We start from the raw sequence: 20,051 nt of genomic DNA on the forward strand, positions 1-20,051 counted from the left end.
TAACGCTCGACGTCAGAAACGTCTTTAATTTCGTAAGATGGAAAGACATTCTAGGCCACGTGCCGAACTATCTCTTAGGGATATGAGGGTCTATCTGAGGAACCGCTCCCTGCTGTATAAAATGTTGGGGCCTAGAGGAGGATGGAGTCACGTCGGGGGTAGTGCAGGGATTTATCCTAGGACTGAAACTCTGGAACGCTTCCTATAATAGTCTATTTAAACTTGATATGGCAGAAGAGTCGCTCCTAGTCGCTTATGCAGATGATGTCGCGGCGCTTGTTGCTGGACGTACTGTCGAACAGGCGCAAAGCAGACTTGGCATATTGAAGCAACGGGTAAGCGGATGGATAACTGCTCATGGTTTCAACCGTCCCCTGGAAAAACCGAAGTAGTCATCCTGACTAAGTAGTAGTCATCCTGACTAAATAGAAAAAATAGACGGTGGCTTTGCGGATGGTGTCTGCGTACCGCATCGTCTCTGAACTGGTCGTGATGGTGATTGCTTAGGAGTGTAAAGCGCAGGGGAGATGGATGCTCGAGAAGAATAGCAGCGCATTCTTGATGGTAAAATGAAACTAGAGGCAAATGGCTTGCGCGGCTCATTGGCAACTTGACTGAATCGGAAGCAGTGGTTATATAGGTTTTCAGTCTTACCTGCACAAGGTTGGAAAGGCACAATCCCCGGATTGTGTGTTTTGCAATTGAGGTGTGGACGACGTCCATTATACCTTTTTTTTTGTAGAAGGTGGGGTGGGATTTGTCAGCAGCTCTATTTAAACACAGGAGATCTCTCTCCAGACAACATTCCCGATCCTCACACCATTATCGTTACGGTCGCCAAGACCGTGTTTCCCCATTACATGTCTGGGCAAGGTATTGTCACAGCCCCCCTTGGCATTCAGATCACTCGTCACCATCACAATGCCACCTTTAGGAAGCCTCTCTTGATCAGTGTTTAATTGCTCGTAGAAACCATTCTTCTCCGCTATATAAGAAGTCTCTCTGGTGGATAGCAGTGTACAATTGCGATGCTCCTTAACCTGGATCGAAATCTTGTAGTTAGAAATCTGTTAGAAACCGGCTCCCAAGTCAAGAGAGAGAATTGCAATAGCCGTCAGAAACAACCCGACACCGGATTCGCGTTTGCTACCACTTGGCTTTCCAGAGTACAAAAGCACCTTGCCGAGGGAGAGGAGCGCTCTCAAGAGTCCCATCATTTTATCTTGCTTAGGCAATTCCCGCTCAGTTGAAGAAAGCGCGTATGTGAGTACCCTCGCTACTCTTGTCGAAGAACCTGCGCCCATTCTAGAAGCCAATCATAGTTCGTTTTCGATAGCCAAAGGTCTTCGGCATGAGGTCAGCCCCTATCCGTGACGTTGTTGACATTTCATTGGTAGTAATGTGTCGAAAATTGCAGGCCCCTAGTCCAGAAATGTCTATTCCTTTTAGTTGTCTTTTACGACAAGTACGGAAGACTTTGTGTGTATTCTTAAGTTCAAACTCCCCCAACAATAAAACCTCTTCACGCTATCCCACAATTATCTCCATGCATGTTGATGTGGCCAATACAGGAGGATTCAGAAAATAAATCAGTCTACTATTGTCTCTGCGACAGCAGAGACCAAGCATATATCTCTTCAATTATAACACTCAATATGCCTTTTTCAGAATATGACAATCATCTCCTGCTTTCTCATAGAGAAAACTATCAAGTTCCTAGGATGCATGAATGAAGCAAAGTGGCAATACCGCTGAGACAGCAACAACTGCACGTGGCAGTTCTATAGGGAGACCGTCAATTTCAGCGGCTCCCGCTTCCTCGCTGCGTCCACACAAAATATGGTTTTAATCAAATTGTTAGCGGATCTTAAATTATGCCTCTTAAAGTTATTGTTCAATTTAAAAATCGTTTGTATCCTTTCGTTTTTTTTTTGTACAGATTTTGTCAGAAATGCGTCTTAATTCTACGTATTTACATCGTTCGGCTCTTGTGGGTCTCTCTTTATATTGTTGCATGCAGCATTTTGTCATCGGTTACTCTTCGTCAAATCATTCATTGCTTTTGCACTACAATTCGAGTCCATTGGCTTCCTCTGCATCTGCCTTGATCACTTCACATCAATGCTATCAGCTTCCTAGTGCCGGGTTCAGCGTCTGTTTTTGTATCTCTTATACTCAAATGTCATTTCTTCGCTGTGAAGCTTTCCAATATCGAACCTAATAGCTGAAGTGAACCTTTAACTCCCATTATTTACTCTCCCACATCGATATCTTGCTGTGACCAATTGTGGTCACTGTTATGTTATCAGCGTACATCAAGGATGATATAGCTTCTTTTTCTATGGGGACATGAACAATCTAGTTTAACATCTGATGAGGCCCATACTCTCTTATGGATCCTGCGTTAAGGGAATCATGGGCCTGCTGCCATTTCTGGTTAGCTACATCGTGAAGACTATGGCCCCCGGTGGGCTAGCTAGCTAGAGCAGTGAGTCAAATATTAACTCAGGATAGAATTCATTTTTTTACTAACTCGTCCTTGTGTTCCTTTGGAACATGTACGTGGATTAGCGCACTAATTCTTCCATTGATTGGTTTGAAGTCTGTGATGTTGTGGGCAAAGTTCTTGAAGACGACAAAACTATTGGACATTCTCGTATTTCAGATCTTTTCCCTTTTGAAAATAACGTGCATTCGAGAGTCAAATACTTCCTGCTTAATAATTTCGTTTCTTGTATCGTCAAGCCATCAGTCTCCTACTTTTCTACGTTCCAAACAGTTATAATCCTTGTCAATATATTTTCGATTCGCCCCGAGGCTTAATTTCGGGTTCCAAGCCAATAGTATACTGTGAACTGGTTGTCAGTCTGCTGGAGAGTACCGAACCTAAAGGACTAGTCGGTTCATCTCTGTTTTATCTGGAAGGTCCTGAAAAATTTCTTTGTTGGTGGTGATAATGTTATAAATATTCTGAGCGTAGATGAAGTCTATGCTGAAATAACCTGCCCGTCCGTCCCGTCGACCACAAATAAAACAATCTTTGCCGAAATTAGAAAACACTTCTCTCTACCCTTTCCCAGGCTGTAGTGTTTAAAACAATCAATGATTTAGTAAATCTCGTTGCCTAAATAGAAAAGAGCTGTAGTCGTGTATCTTCAAATCATACCAGAAATCAACCTGGAAAATTCACTTTTCTAAGGGGAAAAGAAAAGTTATCAGAAACCTCAATGCGTTTTATTATTGCAATATCATCAACAGCTTAGATTTAGTTTAGATAATTTGATAGAATCCAAACATCAATTGAATTTCACTGAACTCTGCAAGAAACTAAAAAATCGATTACCTAGAACCATACAAGCCTCGAGGATACTATCGATTGGCTGCATGAACAAGGCGTCTTTTGCTTCTATCTTTTCGATTATTCTTCTGCATCATCTTCATCCTCTTCCTCCGGTTCTTCACATATTTGAAAGGCAGCAAAATCAAATAAAAATAAATAGCTTCGATGAAAGACAGAACACTCACTCCCATGATCAGGCTGCAAACATTCCCAGTCGCAACTGCAAATATGATATTCTATAAAATATTCCCGACAACTGGAAGGAAGAACAGAAGGGGCAGACTGAATTCCATATATAATATATCCTTACCAAAGGCATCACTAAGTTTATAGATAACGTTCCGTCGTAGTCGTGTTTTAGTATTCGACAGTTCGATACGAATGGCACTCGGTAACGTCCAAAATGCTGTGCTGAACTCGTCAACGATAAATTTTGTATCTTCGCAGTTACCGTAGCAATCGCATTCCAAGGCCTTACGTTTGATTCTATCTGGCAGAAGAAAAACAGTTTTATGGGTCTGTTAACGATTTTCCGGAAACATCCTTTACCTACTCAGTATGCAACCTTATGAACTTCTTATATACATACAAACGTGCGTATATTTTCACATATTCGTGTAGGGATCTAAATACTTATTACTTTAGGTGAACAGTATCCAACTCCTTTATTTGAACAGATAACATTTCATTCATTCAAGTTTTCTCAAAAGACGGAAGGAAAATGAATCTTAATCGAAATTTAAATTGAAAAAACTGCAGCCGATGCAACTGAGTGTTGAGAAATTGTGACTGCACAAATTTCAATGTCTCACTTATTATTAGAAATGGGTATTAAACTTTAAAACATCGATTAATGGGGCCGATTTGCTTTATCAACTATTGTTCTTGAAAGCATCCGACTCCAAAAAGATAAAAGAAGAACTCAAAATGGACATTTCTTCGTTAGGATATGGTCAATCATCAACTTCGGGTTATACGATTGTTTTGTAAAACAACATAAAGGCTATCAATCTTGATGATTTATGCTATGATACGCGCGGCCCTGTAGACAAATGGCGAAAGGAACAGTTTACCTTCCGCAAAGAATATCTGCGACCACCTTAACTCTGCCAGACATTCTAAAACCTCAGTTTCGCTAATGATGACGCCCATAGCCGGGAGCGGCTTGCATACATCCTGTTTAAGGAGGAGTGGTTACAACTGCATCTGAATAGAAAAATGAGGACGAGCGATCCTGCGAATAAAAGGCTTGGTAGCTGGCGCAGTGAGCAGTCGCGGAAAAGCCCACGACGCTTTGTCCGCTAATGGAAAAAGAAGCTCGAGTGCATACAAATTTCGATGACCCTTTACGAATGTTTGAACATATCGACCTGGTTACTCTCCCTGCTTCAATTCCATAGAAGCGATTGGTTCAGATGTAGTTTCCGTGGCTTCTCAGCAGCCACATTATTTCCTTGTATGCCGCATATTTCTTTTCTCCTACTTTACTCCTTTCAATACCTCCATTACCCTCTCTTCAATTCCCTATTTGCCCTTCTGACATTCACTTACGATTATTACCCTTTTTGAGGTTTAAGTAAAACAAACTTTATGAAAATTAGTTTACCGTCTGCTTGTTTGTCTATCCGCCTATCTGCCACACTTATTTTTTCATTCTGTTTGTCATTTGGTGGAAAGTAGCATCATTCTACGTTGAGTTTAAGGGGGGTCTCCATACATGCAAAAGAGGGGCGCACAATTTTTTCACCGAATATAGTCGGGCGGGATATCAAATAAAAAGGCTTGATTAGTACTTTCCAAAAGTAGCCCCGTTTTCGACAATTGATGTACGAAGGAGGAAAGCGGGGACTGGGAAATGATCATTTCTTTTTCGGACCGGTTTTCAGAAAATGCTATAAATCCGAAAAAAATCAGGAAGCTGCAAGTCTAGCCTTCAAAATACCCTCCATACCGATATCTATTTAATTAAAGTGAATAATATTATATTAGAATATATATTTCTTAGAAATCGACTGGATCCTCCGCTTCTCCTAGAACCATCAAGTTCGGCAGTAAGATAGGCTTTAATATTGAGCAAAATACTACCAAGTTTGGTAGTAATCGCGCTCCCTTTTGTGCAAATTTAAAGTGAATAGTCTGACATACTAAATACATAAGCATAACGAGCTAATTGCAAAGGGACAAATACAGCCACCAATATTCTTACATAGGAAATATATCATACATTACTGAACTTGTTTGTTGTTTACCAATAGATTTATTTGCATATTACTAAATGTATTCCAAACTCTGGCCAAAGCGAAATATTGCCCGTGCGGAAGCTGTGATCTAGTTCGGTCGCTGTCCGGGTGGAAACCCGGTTGGAATCAACAACTGAAGGCCCGTGCATGTGGAAGTATGTTGCTCCGGGAAAGTGAGTGCTGCTTCCTGCTTTCAATTTGCTGATCAGACTTTGTGTACAAGTTAAAAATGGTTTTCCTCCGAATCATATAAAATATGAGTATTTTGATTCCTCGAATAGCAAACTTTGAAAAGTCGTGATAACACCAGCAGTGAATGAGCTGGAAAGGAAGTGAGCATGAAGCACATGAGTGAAGATCACCGAAGGATCAAGAGAATAACAACAACGTTTCGGAATCTCCTTGGAGTTCCCGGCAATCAGCCAGGTGAGAAACATCGTCAAATGACGGACAGGATTCGACACTATCATAAGAATTGAAGGATTTACTGATTTTGGGGAATAACTCGACCATCACAGAAATTGACTCTTGCGAAGTTGGATCAGAGAGTAAAGCTAATCCATTGATGATTGAAAGTGTACACCATAAATGAAAAGCGTTATTGGTTGTCATTGGGTAGATGACATCGTCAACTATTCATCATTAGACGTGGCAAGTTTAACGTAGATGAGACCGCTTGCGCATTTGGTCACTCTTCAGTTTTGCCAATCTGTACTTGGTAAGTTGCATTATATCGGTTATGAAAATCGTTCGCACCACATTCAGCTCCTCTTGGGAGCAGTTTTTGCAGTAGGTCTCCATTACCGCAAGACGCCGTTCGTTGTCTTTTATATTTGGCCAACACTCAGAACCATGGAGAGCGACTGGACGGACGACATTGCGGTAAATTTTAGATTTGAGACATTCGTTGATACGTCGATCACAAAGAACACCAGTTGTGGAACGCCACTTCATCCAGGTTGCGTTAATGCGTGAAGCAATTTCATAACGCAGTTCTCCATTGCCTGATAGCGTTGACGCAAGGTATTTACATCGCTTAGTTCTGGGCAGATCACTGCCGCTGACAGTGATTGTGCCTGTTTCATGGGGATCGGTCTTCAAAAATTCAGTTTTGTTTAAATTCAATTTTCAAATTTTTGAACAAGTTGCTCGAGATCATTTTTGCTATCAGATGCTAGGAAAACATCATCTGCTTAAAGCAGTGTGTAGGCCGCTGGACGTTGGATATCCCGTGTGACGGTATCCATAAAAAGAACAAAGAGGGATGGTGAGAGGGTGATTCCTTGATGAACACCAACAGAGACACGAAGCAGTTTTGATAAACCCGCCATACTTCGAACTTTACTTTTCGGATCGTGGTAGAGCAATTGAACCCAGTGCACGAGTTCTTCTGGCACGAAGTGTTGTCAAGAATGCGTTCAAAAATCTTTATGGTATGGAAAAGTAACCGGATCGGACGGTAATTTGAACATTCTGCTTCACTACCTTTTTTTTCCATATTGGAACAGTGGTACTTTCTTGCCAGTCAGATGATGTTCTTCCTTCCTGAATAATCCGGTTAAAGAATTCACTGAGCCACAGTGTTGGGTCGCAGCTCTTCGCTTTCCAGAGCTCAGATGCGATGTCGTCAGGTCCTGTTGCTTTCCTCGACTTCATTTGTTTTATTGCCTCCTCGACTTCAGTTGCGCTGGCTGGTGGAACTGGTCCAAATGTTGGCAATGATTGTGGAAGTGGAGAATGAGCAAATTCTTCAGTTGAAATCTGCTCGAAGTATTCTCGCCATCTATCCGTTGCGGCTCGACGGTTGGTAAGCAAAGTACCGTTCTTGTCATTAACGCAACAGAAGTGTTCGATATCCTGTGTGCGTTCATTACGGCTTTTAGCAAGTCGATATAGATCTCTCTCACCATCTCGAGTCTCCAGTTTATCGTAAAGATTTTTGAAATGGTTCGCTCGGGTGACAGCGACCGTTTTCTTTGCTTCACGGTTGCCAATTAGCAGGCGTTTCATCGTCGAGAAATTTGTGGTAGAGGCGTTTCATTTCACCGATTTTCATTTCAACATCATCATTCTAAAGCCAAGTATCCCGGTTGATGTACCGCTTACCCGGCTTGGTGACCCCGAGGGTTGCAGAGGCCGCTTTGTGGATCGTGTCTTTCATTTGGTTCCATGATTTTTCCACATTCGTAATGGTCGGCAATCGTATGAGTGAGATCGTTTCTTCTTTCTTCTCATCAAATCGCCACCATTTAATGCGTCGCGGGCCAGTGCGGCAATCAACGGCCGATGTTGAGATGCGATGGTCTCATAGGGAACGACTCTGCAATCAGTGACGGTAATAAAATGTTGGCGTCTTATGAGAATATAGTCGATTTGCGTTTTACTGTTCCCCCCAACACCATATTTAGTGTGTCGGTTACCATAGTAGAATAACTGCAATTATACTCTATTTATCTCTTTCCCTGATCTCAGCATTTTATTTTTGTTTTACTGAGGATAGTACAGAGTACGTTGCCTCAAACCCTTCTTCTTTACCTGGGCTTGGGACCAGCAAACTATGTTAATAGCATGGCGGAGTTAGCTGAGTCGACTGGTACCCGACGTCAAATCACGATACAAATCCCACTGCCATCAGTGAGATTTGAACCGCGACCTTCCGTACGATAGCCTTACACTCTAACCACTCAACTACCTAGAAGCCACTTTTAGGAAAATTTAAATTAATTTCCAGAGTGAACCAAATTGATTAAAAGGCGACAGTGACTATTTAGAAATATATCCTGTGCAATTAAAGATAGGTTGTCACACTGTCTGAAATTTTTAAATTAAATGCAAAATAATCGTACAGTTCACTATTTCCAACTGAATAGACAACTACATTATTATACTTTGAAAATCAAAATTCTATTGTTCTTTTCAACTAACCCTAGATCGTTTTGAGAATGTAAACCGTAAAGCCGTCGTCGCTTGACTTTTTTTTGACCCTAGATCTCTGAAAGGGGGGTCTAAACTCCACATTGATCATTTATTTTCTTCTTCGATGGCGCTACAACCCAAATCGAGCCTTAATCTCCCGGATGCATCATCTCCAATTATCTCGATCGAAAAACCGCGTCCTTAACTTAGAAAATTTTAGAATCGACCTGCAATATGCAACCATTGAATCCTTCCTACGTTTCCTTCGCTTCCTTTTTAGTTGGCTACCATCGGCTCTATCTTTCAGCACTCTTTTCAGAATCTTTCCCTCGTGTAATCATTCCATGTGGCCAGTACATTACAATTTCCGAATTTTGACTAGCGTTAATGCTGGTGGGTCGTCAAATAATTCATATAATTCATGATTGTATCTGATTCGCCAGGCATCTCCTTCGTTTACGGCTCCGAAAATCTTTCAGGGACTTTTCTCTCGATGATAGTAATCTACTTTTCCGACATTTACGTCAAGGTCTATGTCTTGCATCTATACAGCAGCACGGGGCGAATTAGTATCATATACAGGGTGCGGCAGCATAACTTCCTTTTTTAAAATGCGCGTCACTCAGTTAGTTGATGTCATAGCGGAGCACTAGTGTTCTCGTTCAAGAGGGGATACTGTAAAGTTTTGTCCCGACACGGTTCAGTCGCCATCATGCGTTGGAATAGTGAGGAGCGTGCCTTTGCTGTTGAGGTTTACTTTTCAAGCGGATGTTCAGTTATTGCAACACAGCGTGCACTTCGGAATCGCTTTAATTTAGCCCCGTTGGCTCCCGTCCCAGACCGCAAATCAATTGTTACATGGGTCACTACATTCAGACAAACTGCAAGTGAAGGAAGAACTGGAGTCCCTCGGCTCGTTAGATCACCTGAGAACATTGAAGCAGTGAGAGCGTCAATGTTGCGATCGCCACGGCGTTCTGCGCACAAACACGCATCTACCCTTGGACTATCCGACCATTCTGTGAGAAGAATTCTTCGTGATGATCTTCATTTTCATCCCTATAATATGGCGATAGTGCAGGAACTTTCAGAACGTGACTTCAATTCTCGGATGAACGCGTGTGAGCTTCTTCTTGATGTCGTTCCCGAGGGTGCTATTGTTTTTTTAGCGATGAAGCCCATTTTCATTTGTGTGGGTCGGTTAACAAACAAAACATGCGCTACTGGGCTGACACCAACCCTCGAGAATTGCATCAAAAGCCTTTGCATTCACCCAAAGTCACAGTGTGGTGTCCAATTTCCTCAGCTGGAATTATTGATCCCTGGTTGTTTGAGGAAAATGAGGTTACAGGGACAGTGAATTCGGACCGGTATGTAAACATGCTACAGGATTTTTTTTTTCCCACGGCTAGAAAATTTGGATTTGGGGGACACTTGGTTCCAACAAGACGGTGCAACAGCACACACTTCAAGAGCATCGATGGCTGTTTTGAGGTAACACTTTCCAGAGCGCCTTATCTCAATTAGAGGCTATTTGGAATGGTCGGCACGCTCTCCCGATCTGTCCCCTTGTGATTTTTTTTCTATGGGGCTTTTTGAAATCCCCAGTTTATGTGAACCGTCCAAGAACCCTACAGGATTTGAAGACCAACATCCAAGAAGAAATTGCCAACATAACACCTGCTGTGCTAACAAGAGTCATGACAAACGCCAGAAATCAGTTTACGCAATGTATGGAGAATGGGAGACGTCACCTAACAGATTTGATCTTCAAAAAAATGTAAATAAAAACTTTAGACATGTACATACATTATAAAAAATAAATAAATATTTTCCGATGCATACAATAGTTTTTATTGAGTTTTGAAAAAAGGAAGTTATGCTGCATCCTGTAGTTGCGTAGTTTATTACGTTTGTATACATTTCCCAATCTCATTGTGGGGAGGAGGTGTTTTTCGTTCCCGTCGTTCGAGAATATGGCTCCTAGGTAGACGAATTGGTCCGCCTGTTCGAAATTACACTCCCCTATCGCAATGTTCTGGATACTGGCAGCCGCTCTTCGAGTTTGGATCATATATTTCGTTTTGAATTCAATGATCCTGAGCCCCACTTCACTCGAACGCTTTCTTCGCACGAAACATCGGTCAGGCAAAATGATATACGTGTCTTCTGCGTACACCACCAGTTGCGTACTTTACCAGTAACGTACCTCTGGTATCAACTGAGACCACCTTCTTGACGACCTATTCTTAAAGACGACCTAAAGACAGTGGGGGCGAAACCATCCCCATGCTTAAGTCCTGACACTGTAGGAATCATCCGGATCTGAGGTCACCTTGATATTACCCGATGATGTTGTCTCTGTACTCTCTCATTAGTCGCTCGAATATATCCGTCAGCACCTTGTGGCACGTGCACAGTAATGAGATATTCCTGTAGTTTTCGCAACGCAAAAGATCACACGCTTGGACAAATTACACTTTTCCTTCAGTCGTGAGGTATTTGTTCGGTTGTCCAGATTCTGCTGATTAGTTTGTAGTAAGCTCCGCCCCCTCCTGCTTTTGAGAGCTCGGTTTGGATACCATCGATTCCGGGAGCTTTATGTGATTTGAATTTAAACAAAGCTGCCCTCTGCTTCGTGCAAAGTTGGGGGCGCGGGCACTTGTTCTTCGTTTGGGTCATCCAGAATGACAAAGGGATGGAACGTGGCGTCGTTGTGTTTAAGAGGTCGTGAAAAGAGCCCATCTTGCTTTTGTTTTAGTCGTGTTGCTGATGATATTGCCATTATGATCTCTACAGAGGGTGGTTCGCGGTTTAAAATCTATCCTCTTCTGTTTCACTGTCCCAAATGCTACTCGTACGTCATTCAAGCTTCAAACTTGGTTGTTATTGAACTTTCGTTGTTCTTGCCTGCAGATCTTCGTAGCATATTAGTTCGTGATACTTGTCTTCTCTGGCTCAAGTTCACCTTTCGATTAATAGTCTAACTTTGGTTTGGTTTTTCTTGTTAATCGCTTCTAACAGGCACCATTAAACCAATCGGTACGGTTCCTCTGTTCTACATGCACAAGGGTGTTTTTAGTTGCACTCTGGATACCATCCCTAATTTTTCGTCGCATTTCGCCACTACTTTCGAAATGTGTCTTGATTATGGACATATAGCCAGCCACTTTGACCGTGTCGTCTTTCAACTTTTGCACAATAATTTTAGGAGTCCAGCTCCTTGTGGCTGCTTTTAGTCATCCGACAACGGTATTTTCCCTCTAACCAGGAAATGTTTCGAGCTACAGTTAGCACCTCCTTTTTCAACGAAGACGTCATTTTATGTATGCACGTCATTTTATGTATGTTTGGATGTTTGCTGCTTCAAAATCGATGAATCTTTGACTGTTATCATTCGTTTTATTATGGAGGCTTTGCCCTCCTATTATGCCTCTATGGAACAGTTCGTTGGTAATTTTAGCGTTAAAGTCCCCCAATAATACTTTTTTGTCAAAAATTCTGTCCAGTCGGTTGTAGAATTCGTCTTTAATGACATCATCTTTATACTCCATTGATGCATGGCAGTTGATGTTGAGAAACTTCTCCTGCTGCTTAAATTATGTTGTTTATGAGAAAGGCGGTACCGCATTCCCTGCTTCCTCGCTCTTTGCCGCTGGTAAATATTGCGTAAGATCCGCAATAATTTATTTTGCTCCCAATCCATCTCGTTTCTTGGAGCGTGAGGATGCAAATCTTGTTACGGAATACTTCCTGAAGAAGCTCCCGCAGTGCACTCATTCCAAAAAGGGATCGCAGATCCCAAGATCATTTATCTTAGTAACAATTTATTATTTTTTTTTTTCATATTTTCCTTTACGATTTTTTCGTTACTCATGCGATTCCTTTTTCTTTACTTTAATCCGTATTTTTTTTTATTTTCATGTCGCTTACAGGTTCTATTGAATTTAATATTTATTTTTGAGTTTTCTTATATGTTTTTTTTATTTTGTTTAGATTTCAATTAGATTATAACAACATGCGGATGAACTAAGTTCTTTAATTTGAGGACTCCCTCTTCCCCTCCCCTCTCTAATCCGCAAAACTCACAATTAGAAAGAGGCACCTTCTTGTATAGCCCTGTTAAGGCACGGTAGAAACTCCAAAAGTCGCGCGCGGTCAAACCGTCAGTTTATTGTTTCATTTCTAGTTTACCTTTTTATTTCCATTAGGTACGCGTGATATCCCGAAGTTGGGTTGTTTTGCGTTGTTCGTTGCGGACCCACACATCGATTTAAAGACCCTAGAAGTTTTGTTAAATTATTGCTGAAGGAGTGAAGTGTTCAAAGGACCTCCCTACATTCCTTATCCTGGCTAGCAAAGAGCCAAGTAAACGTGTGTCGACAGAAAACTTAAGTGACGTTTAAATATTTTCAGATGACCTTCACCGTCGATTTCGACTACAACCGCTTTTGACCATCGATCAATCTAAATTAAGTCGTTACACAGATCAAAGGTAAACGGAACCCTGACCTTAAAATAGACAGTAGTTAATCCAGCGAATTCAGGATGAATGGGATGCATTTTCGCCGAAAAATCATGCAAAGGTTTTAGACTCCAAATTTTGGACTCCATTATATCTCCTTTATTGTAGAATAATAAACATTAACTTTCTCCTTTCATTTACCCAAAAAAGGTGAAGGTCTAGAAACTTGTATAGCTTTAGCAACACTTTCCTGTTCCATAATATTTCAGAAATTGTTGCACCTCCCCCTAAACTTAATATAAAATGATACTGCTCACTGTAGATGCTGCGATTCATAGTTTCAATATCTCCGCCAAAAAATTGTGTTAATAAATAAAACTCTGCCTGGATCAATAGCATGTAATAGACAGACAAAAGGACAGGTTATGTTTACCGATATTAAAAATAGATCAGAGGGGGTAATTCATAAGGAAGGCTCGCTACAAATAACGCCTATTGCCCTGCTGTGAGCTACATTGAACATGCTTTTGTCGGATTGTTTAAATCTGAATCTGATGTGAGAGAGACAAAAGTATCCAGAAATACCTCCCCCACACTTTCGACCCTGGCTAGGGTAGAAGGGTGCAACCGCATATCGAGGGAACATTTTAGTAGAGCTGCATTTAATTGATGGCGGATTTACACGGTCAAACTTTACGACTCTTTAGGGCTTCGGGATAACTCTGGCCTTCCGGTTTTACCATAGCAAATCATGATGGTTGTTTTCGGCCAACTGTTACTTCTGCACTTTTTATACAATGGTGTAAAATTATATGTTATTCACTAGGCTTAAGAATTAAAATCTATTTGAAACTTTCTATGTGTGGTTGGAATCAAAAAGAAAATATATTATCTAAAAGAAACGAAAGCAACTACAAAAGCGTCTCCGAAGTCGATATTCTCGTTAAGAACACCAATCAGTGATAGCACAGCATAAGCACCCTAACGCAGAATCTCCACTGGAAACTCTTAGAAGTGCTGAACGCGAGTGGGTTTCATACGTTAGGATTATTTGAGTTTTTTTTTTCTCTGACGATTCTAACTTGTGTATATGGGTCCAATCGATTATGAGTTTAATATTCAACTTAAGGACCTTAATTTCCATATTTAAACTCGCAAGACCAACTCACGACAGGATTACTAGGTGAAATGTCTGAAGTCTGAATTGGTTAAAACTGGCCTCATTCGAGTACCACTAATGCTGCTCAAACGACAGTATTTATTGGTCGAATTAATGACAGTTCACTAAGGGACGCGCTACCATGTGTCCTTTTTAGCCCGGCTCTGGATTTGCGATGCAAATGTCAATGCGAGAGGTACCATCCACTTCAAGTCTACCCAATTACTGGCCTACGCTGACAATATTGACATTATGGGAAGAACAACCTGAGATTTACAGTCTACCTTCATCCAGATCCACCAGGCGGCGCGAGATCTCGGGCTTCACATTAATGAACGGAAGACGAAATACATGTTTGCAATGTCAGCACCAAAAACCATGGAACGAACATTATCGAATCGCACTGGCCAAAAGTAAACAATAAAGATAAGAGACTACAATGTTGAGACCGTTGACAATTTCTCCTATCTAGAGATGAAAATCACAATCTATGAGCGATACCACGACCGTCTGGTTGTGAATAAAATTCGGCTCAACAAGTTGCGGTGGGCGGGTTACCCAATTCGTATGGATGAGGATGATTCAGTCCGGAGAGTCTATAATGGCAATATCTATGGTAGAAAAAGAAGACGAGGCAGAGCCTGCCTGAGATGGAGCGATGGCGTAGGGCAGGATGTCAGATAGGTTTTAGGGATATCGAATTGGTGGACCTCGGTGCAAAATCGGGATGTCTCGAGTTCTTTATTAAGGTAGGCCTAGATTGGATACCGGTTGTTGCGCCGTTGATGGTGATGAATGACAGTGTTGTGATTAAGAGGCTTGTGTGTATAGTTCTAAAGATGGGACAAGAATTAGACAAAGTTGTGCAGTGTGTACCACTTCCAAGTCCTAACTGGGAAATCGTAGAATTCGAATTCGAATTTTTGAACATAGAACAACCTTTAGAGGGATTCCCAGTTATTAACAAGTTTTATTATTGTGTAAATTATCGGAGAGCCAGTAATAAAAAACAGGTGACGTTCAAGAAAAATCGTCGAAAAGTATTTCCTGAGAACGTAGATGAAATAGGGAGGCCGCTAATGATGAGTGAATTAACTATAAGATCGGCTCATAAAAGCTAAAAGGATTATCATCATCTTTATTAACGGTGCAACAATCAGGTTCCAGTCTAAGCCTATGCGATATCCCTAGCAGCTATCTCTCATTGCTCCACCTGCGGCAGGTTCTAACACGTCTTTTTTTTCATCCTCACTCATACGGATTAGGTGACCTATTCGTTGCAGCATTTTGAGTCGGATTCTACCCACAACCGAACGGTCGCGACATCGCTCATAACGAAGAAATTTGTTATACGAATTCGTACATCCTCCTGTAGGGGACACAAATTCTTCGCCGCATTCTCCTCTCAAACATATATGTATAAAAAAGGTTTACATCCCCTGTGAACTCAATGTAGGACAATGTCATCCACTACATGTATGAGATTTCACAGTTCTATTTTTTGGCCAAAAAGGATTGCTTTAATCAATTTTGAAGACAAACCAAGCTAAAAAAAAAAATACTTGAACAGCTGTTTTTTGGAAAACTCAAAGGCATAGACCATGTGTTCCTACTGAAAATTATTTAGAAGTTTGTTCACTCAACAAGTGAGGATATTTATTCCTGGTGTACCAAGTTAATCCCGTCCTAAATTGCCAACGCAAAGCTATGTACATGCGACAAGGTACTTGTTATGGATTGCGAATAATGACCTGGCCCGCCGGATCAGATAGGAATATCGCAAGATAATCTTGTAAATAAGTAGTCGCGTCCTTTGTGTTTGCCTTCCTCTACTCTTTCTTCATTTCTAGGGGAGTGAACGCCTTTAAAAAGAAATCGTAATCTGGGGTAAAGAGATCGTCGTGCCTATTGGATGAATTGCAGCAAGGTTGCACTATAATTCAGCCTCCCTTCCGAATGGCTTCCCTTCCTTTGGAGGTAACCATGAGTCAATGCAACATTGGGGATCTACTGCAGGGATAACTGGTCCCCCTTTACTCGTGGGATATTCATAAAAACACTGTTAATGGGACCACAAAGACATAAAGACACGAAGACAGTATCCAATATGGTTAAGAGTCGTCTAAAAACATTACAGTGGCTCTTCGCACTTGGATGTTTTAGCGATCCAGGCATCGTATTATTTGGACGAATTAGCTGAATGGCGGACTCGATGCTGCGTTCATAATCCATTTTTCGGAACAGAATGTTGTCAATCAGTACCGAAAGATAGTAAAAAATAATCGAGTAGCCCTTCCTGCTAGGCAACAAATTTTTACTCGCTGCGCAGTCTCCAATCAACCACACTGATTAAAGAAAGGACTCATATACTGCACATGTATGGCATTCGATGAACCCACCAGTCAGGGGGGTGCTGCGATAATTTATAATGAGACTTATCGTATGCATTGCGTTGAGATTCTCCTATACACTAGGAAAAGGACCCAAAATTAAAGGTTACTTCGGCAAACGACTATATCATTGCTGTCATTAATAGAATTTCGGGTGATCATTTGGGCAAAGAGATTACTGCGGCAGAGATCTATAAACTAATCTACGGCTACGGAATCACTATCCATTGGTGGACAACATAAAGCAGATATGGAGACTACGAGAGACCCAAACGGCGCAATTGTGGTTTTAACGACCGTATTGGCCCGACAAAGTTTATATAAAGCGCTGAAGACATTCGGCGTTGGACAAAATGCCGTCATTTTGCAACTTATTCTATAGTCCGAAGAGCCCTGTCCGGTAAGAGTTTGTATTAGTGGGCTCAATTTTAGATGCTCATTGTCTTCTGACTTCTAGCAATACGTCTTTGCTACTAAGAACCAACATTCGGGGCTGCAGCAATTCATTTTCGCATGGTCACATGCAGGGTGTTTAAAACGCATCTTTGATCTGATATAAGTATTTATATACTCCCTCCAGTTCATCCTTAGTTGGGTGGCCCGTCAGTCCGATGAGATGGGAAGAGAGATCGTGAGCTTTTGCGCTATATATCATATATATCACAAATTTCGACCAAAAGAAGGATGCCTCAGGTGGAAAACGCAAATTTTCCATGGTCCTTATGAAACGGATGTAAAAATTTCAGGAGTAGGAGAATATCGGCAGGAGTTGTGTCTTCAGCTGTTAGTTGCTGCCCCCATTTTCAATGCATTCCTCCACTCCTTCCCTTTTTTAACCAGTTTTTTTTTGTAATCTTTCTTCTAGGTGCCATACGCATGAAATTTAATTAATTAGCTGCCAACGTTTCTTACGCTGTCTGAGCCTAAAAAAAGCTGCTTCCAAAACAGAAAAATGTCTCAAGAAATCCCAAATACCCAAACACAATTACTATCCACTGTAAACATTATTCTTACCTCGATTAATTCCTACACATTTCAGCCCTTGCCAGTCGCAATATCGTTCTCCCGGAAGTCGTTTATAGAAGAATGGCAGGCATTCGCAGAATTTCAAAATGGCGTTGATTTTACATTCGATTCGGCATAAACTGAATGTGTATATGGGAAAGTGATTTAAATTGGATTCATCAATAAAACGACACTTTCGTTGCTTAATGCGAAGTCTGCGTATATTGTCACTGGCGACAATCGGGATGGCATTGAATCGAAGCAGGGTGAAGGTGGTCGTGTCCTCTGAAACTCTCAACTTCCGTCGAGTGTTTGGGGTGTCCAGGGAATCGTGAGTGTAAATCTGGGGAAGTAAAAATAAAATTTTATTTGAATTTCATAAAAAATATTCCCTGCGGAATTCAAATAAAGCTCCTGCTTACCTCATAATGTCTTACATCCTTTAGAAAAGCAACTTTTTCCACGTCAAATATCGAGACCATGTATTTATCGGCTGGCGGAGGCATCACGTTATCTAGAAAATATCTAGGCGAAAAGTATCTGGAGATATCCCAGTTGAATGCATAGCAGATTCCCATCTCAGTAATCACCCTCTCGATAGGGAATGTGTCATTAGCAGTGGTTACCATCTCTGCCTGCATGTTGTACGTAACCATTTCGAGCAGATACAAAAACTCCTCTCCGGGCAGGTCGCGGTACTCAACAATATCATCGATTGTATCGTACGTAAGGTTGACGAGGTTTTGGATGAATCTCGCTAATTTTCGCTTGTCGGTTGCATTGCTTGCAGATACATACTCGTAGAGCGCGGATTTATTGATTTTTTCTATCCCACAAAGGGTTACTGGTGGAAATGATATATTCCAGTTCATGTAGTCCCTCTCGATAGACATTACGGTTGGTCGCTGGTAGTATCTGCCCCAGAACATAAAAATAATGGTGCAACTGCATGCTGCAGCAATAAACACTAATGCGCACCAAACGATCCTGGAATTGTTAGAATACGCTTAACGTGGATGCATAATATGTACATATGGCGAATTCATGTATGTATTATATGTAAGTTAGAAGTGCTCAAGTTGTGTTATCTGGTATCTGAGTAAAATTATGAAATTCAACTAGAATGAGATTGCAAGGTATAAAGCATTCAAAGAATGAATATGATGGTGCTGTGCGGGCCGAAATCTCGTACCAATGAGCATAACAAATTCTTTCATTTATAATTCCTTTGGCATTTCAAATCAAATGCATCCAATCTGATCCAACATCTCATTTTATCCTGATAACGATCTAGTATGCATAAAATATCGTAGTAGTTACCGATATACAATACAATTCAAATGTAAAAGAACTGTAACTGTCACTACCAAAAATGTGGTGGAAAATCAATAGTCCAACATATACCTATATGTTGTCAATGTGACAACATATAGGAATATGGTTGCCATTCACCTCTTAATGGGACACAGCACATCAACCATGCTTCCGCGCCATCGTTCACGGTTCGCTCATATGCGCTTCAGCTTCTTCCAGGACTTCTCGAATTGCTTGCACTCCTCCACAGTGGATTTCAGTTCGGTGCTACCGCCGGCGGACATCACGCTTCCTAGATATATATAAATTGATAAAAGCCTTGAAGCTCTACTCGTTAATGCAGATAGAAAGAATGCGGTGGCAAGGCAGACTGAGAACCTTGGTTTTCTTCTTATTTATCTTCAGTCCGACTCTACTTGTCTCTCCTTCCAAATCCACAAACGTCTAACCAAGCTTAAACAAGCATCTCATAGTCCATTGAAGTCTTTCACGTTCTCCAGACAAGGCAGCATGGAGAACGTCACCGATAACGAAAAAATAATATCGGCGATAGGATACAACTCTGGTAAACTCAGCTTTGAACTTCAAATTCCTCCGAAATTTTACTTCGATGCAATACGTGACATATGTCGCTCTGATAAAAGCTATTACTTTCTCCGTAATGCCTTTCCTGCCTAAGGCACTCTAGATACACTCCCTGTTCAGGCTGTCGAAAGCCTTTTCGGAGCATAAATCAACGTGCCCTCTGTCGATGATGCTTTCAGAATGTTCCTCGATGTGTTCTAGAATTATTTTAGTTATTAAGTGTCCAACTGAATTCCCGCTATTTATCAATAGATAGTAATAATATTGTCAAGGGACGCCGCACTGCTTCCTAAAATAAGTATTGTGCCCTTTTACTGGTTATAGTATAGCTATAAACTGTAGTATGTCGTTTAAATTTATAAACGAATGAAACTTTATTAGTTCCCTACTTCCAAGTGTTTTAACTTGGTATCTGGTATTAAGTATTCTCCCAGCTGTCTGAACCTACTTTGTACAAGTGTCGGACACTGTCCCAGAACATGTGTGATTTCATCACTCTCCTCACAGAATCTACAGACAGTTTCGGTAGATATCCCTAGCTTCCCCAGGTAGCAGTGCAGCCTGCAATGATCAGTGAGTATTGGCACTATGATTCGAAGGCCCTTGTTGATGATATTTAAACAATCTTTCGAGCGCT

General features: G+C 41.2%; 1 protein-coding gene across 1 annotated transcript in view; it reads right to left on the minus strand.

Moving 5' to 3' along the window:
- Positions 1–3,576: 3,576 nt before the first annotated feature.
- LOC119646223 (sodium channel protein Nach-like) overlaps positions 3,577–20,051 on the minus strand; it is a 38,587-nt gene continuing 22,112 nt past the window's right edge. The window contains exons 2-5 of the mRNA XM_038046613.1: positions 17,938–18,502; positions 17,525–17,858; positions 3,651–3,830; positions 3,577–3,596 (exon numbers count right to left, since the gene is read on the minus strand). Coding sequence (XP_037902541.1) covers positions 3,577–3,596; positions 3,651–3,830; positions 17,525–17,858; positions 17,938–18,502 — 1,099 coding nt within the window. The remainder of the gene's footprint in view (positions 3,597–3,650; positions 3,831–17,524; positions 17,859–17,937; positions 18,503–20,051) is intronic.

Source organism: Hermetia illucens, chromosome 1, assembly GCF_905115235.1.
Source record: "Hermetia illucens chromosome 1, iHerIll2.2.curated.20191125, whole genome shotgun sequence".
In the NCBI taxonomy this organism is placed as follows: Eukaryota; Metazoa; Arthropoda; class Insecta; order Diptera; family Stratiomyidae; genus Hermetia; species Hermetia illucens.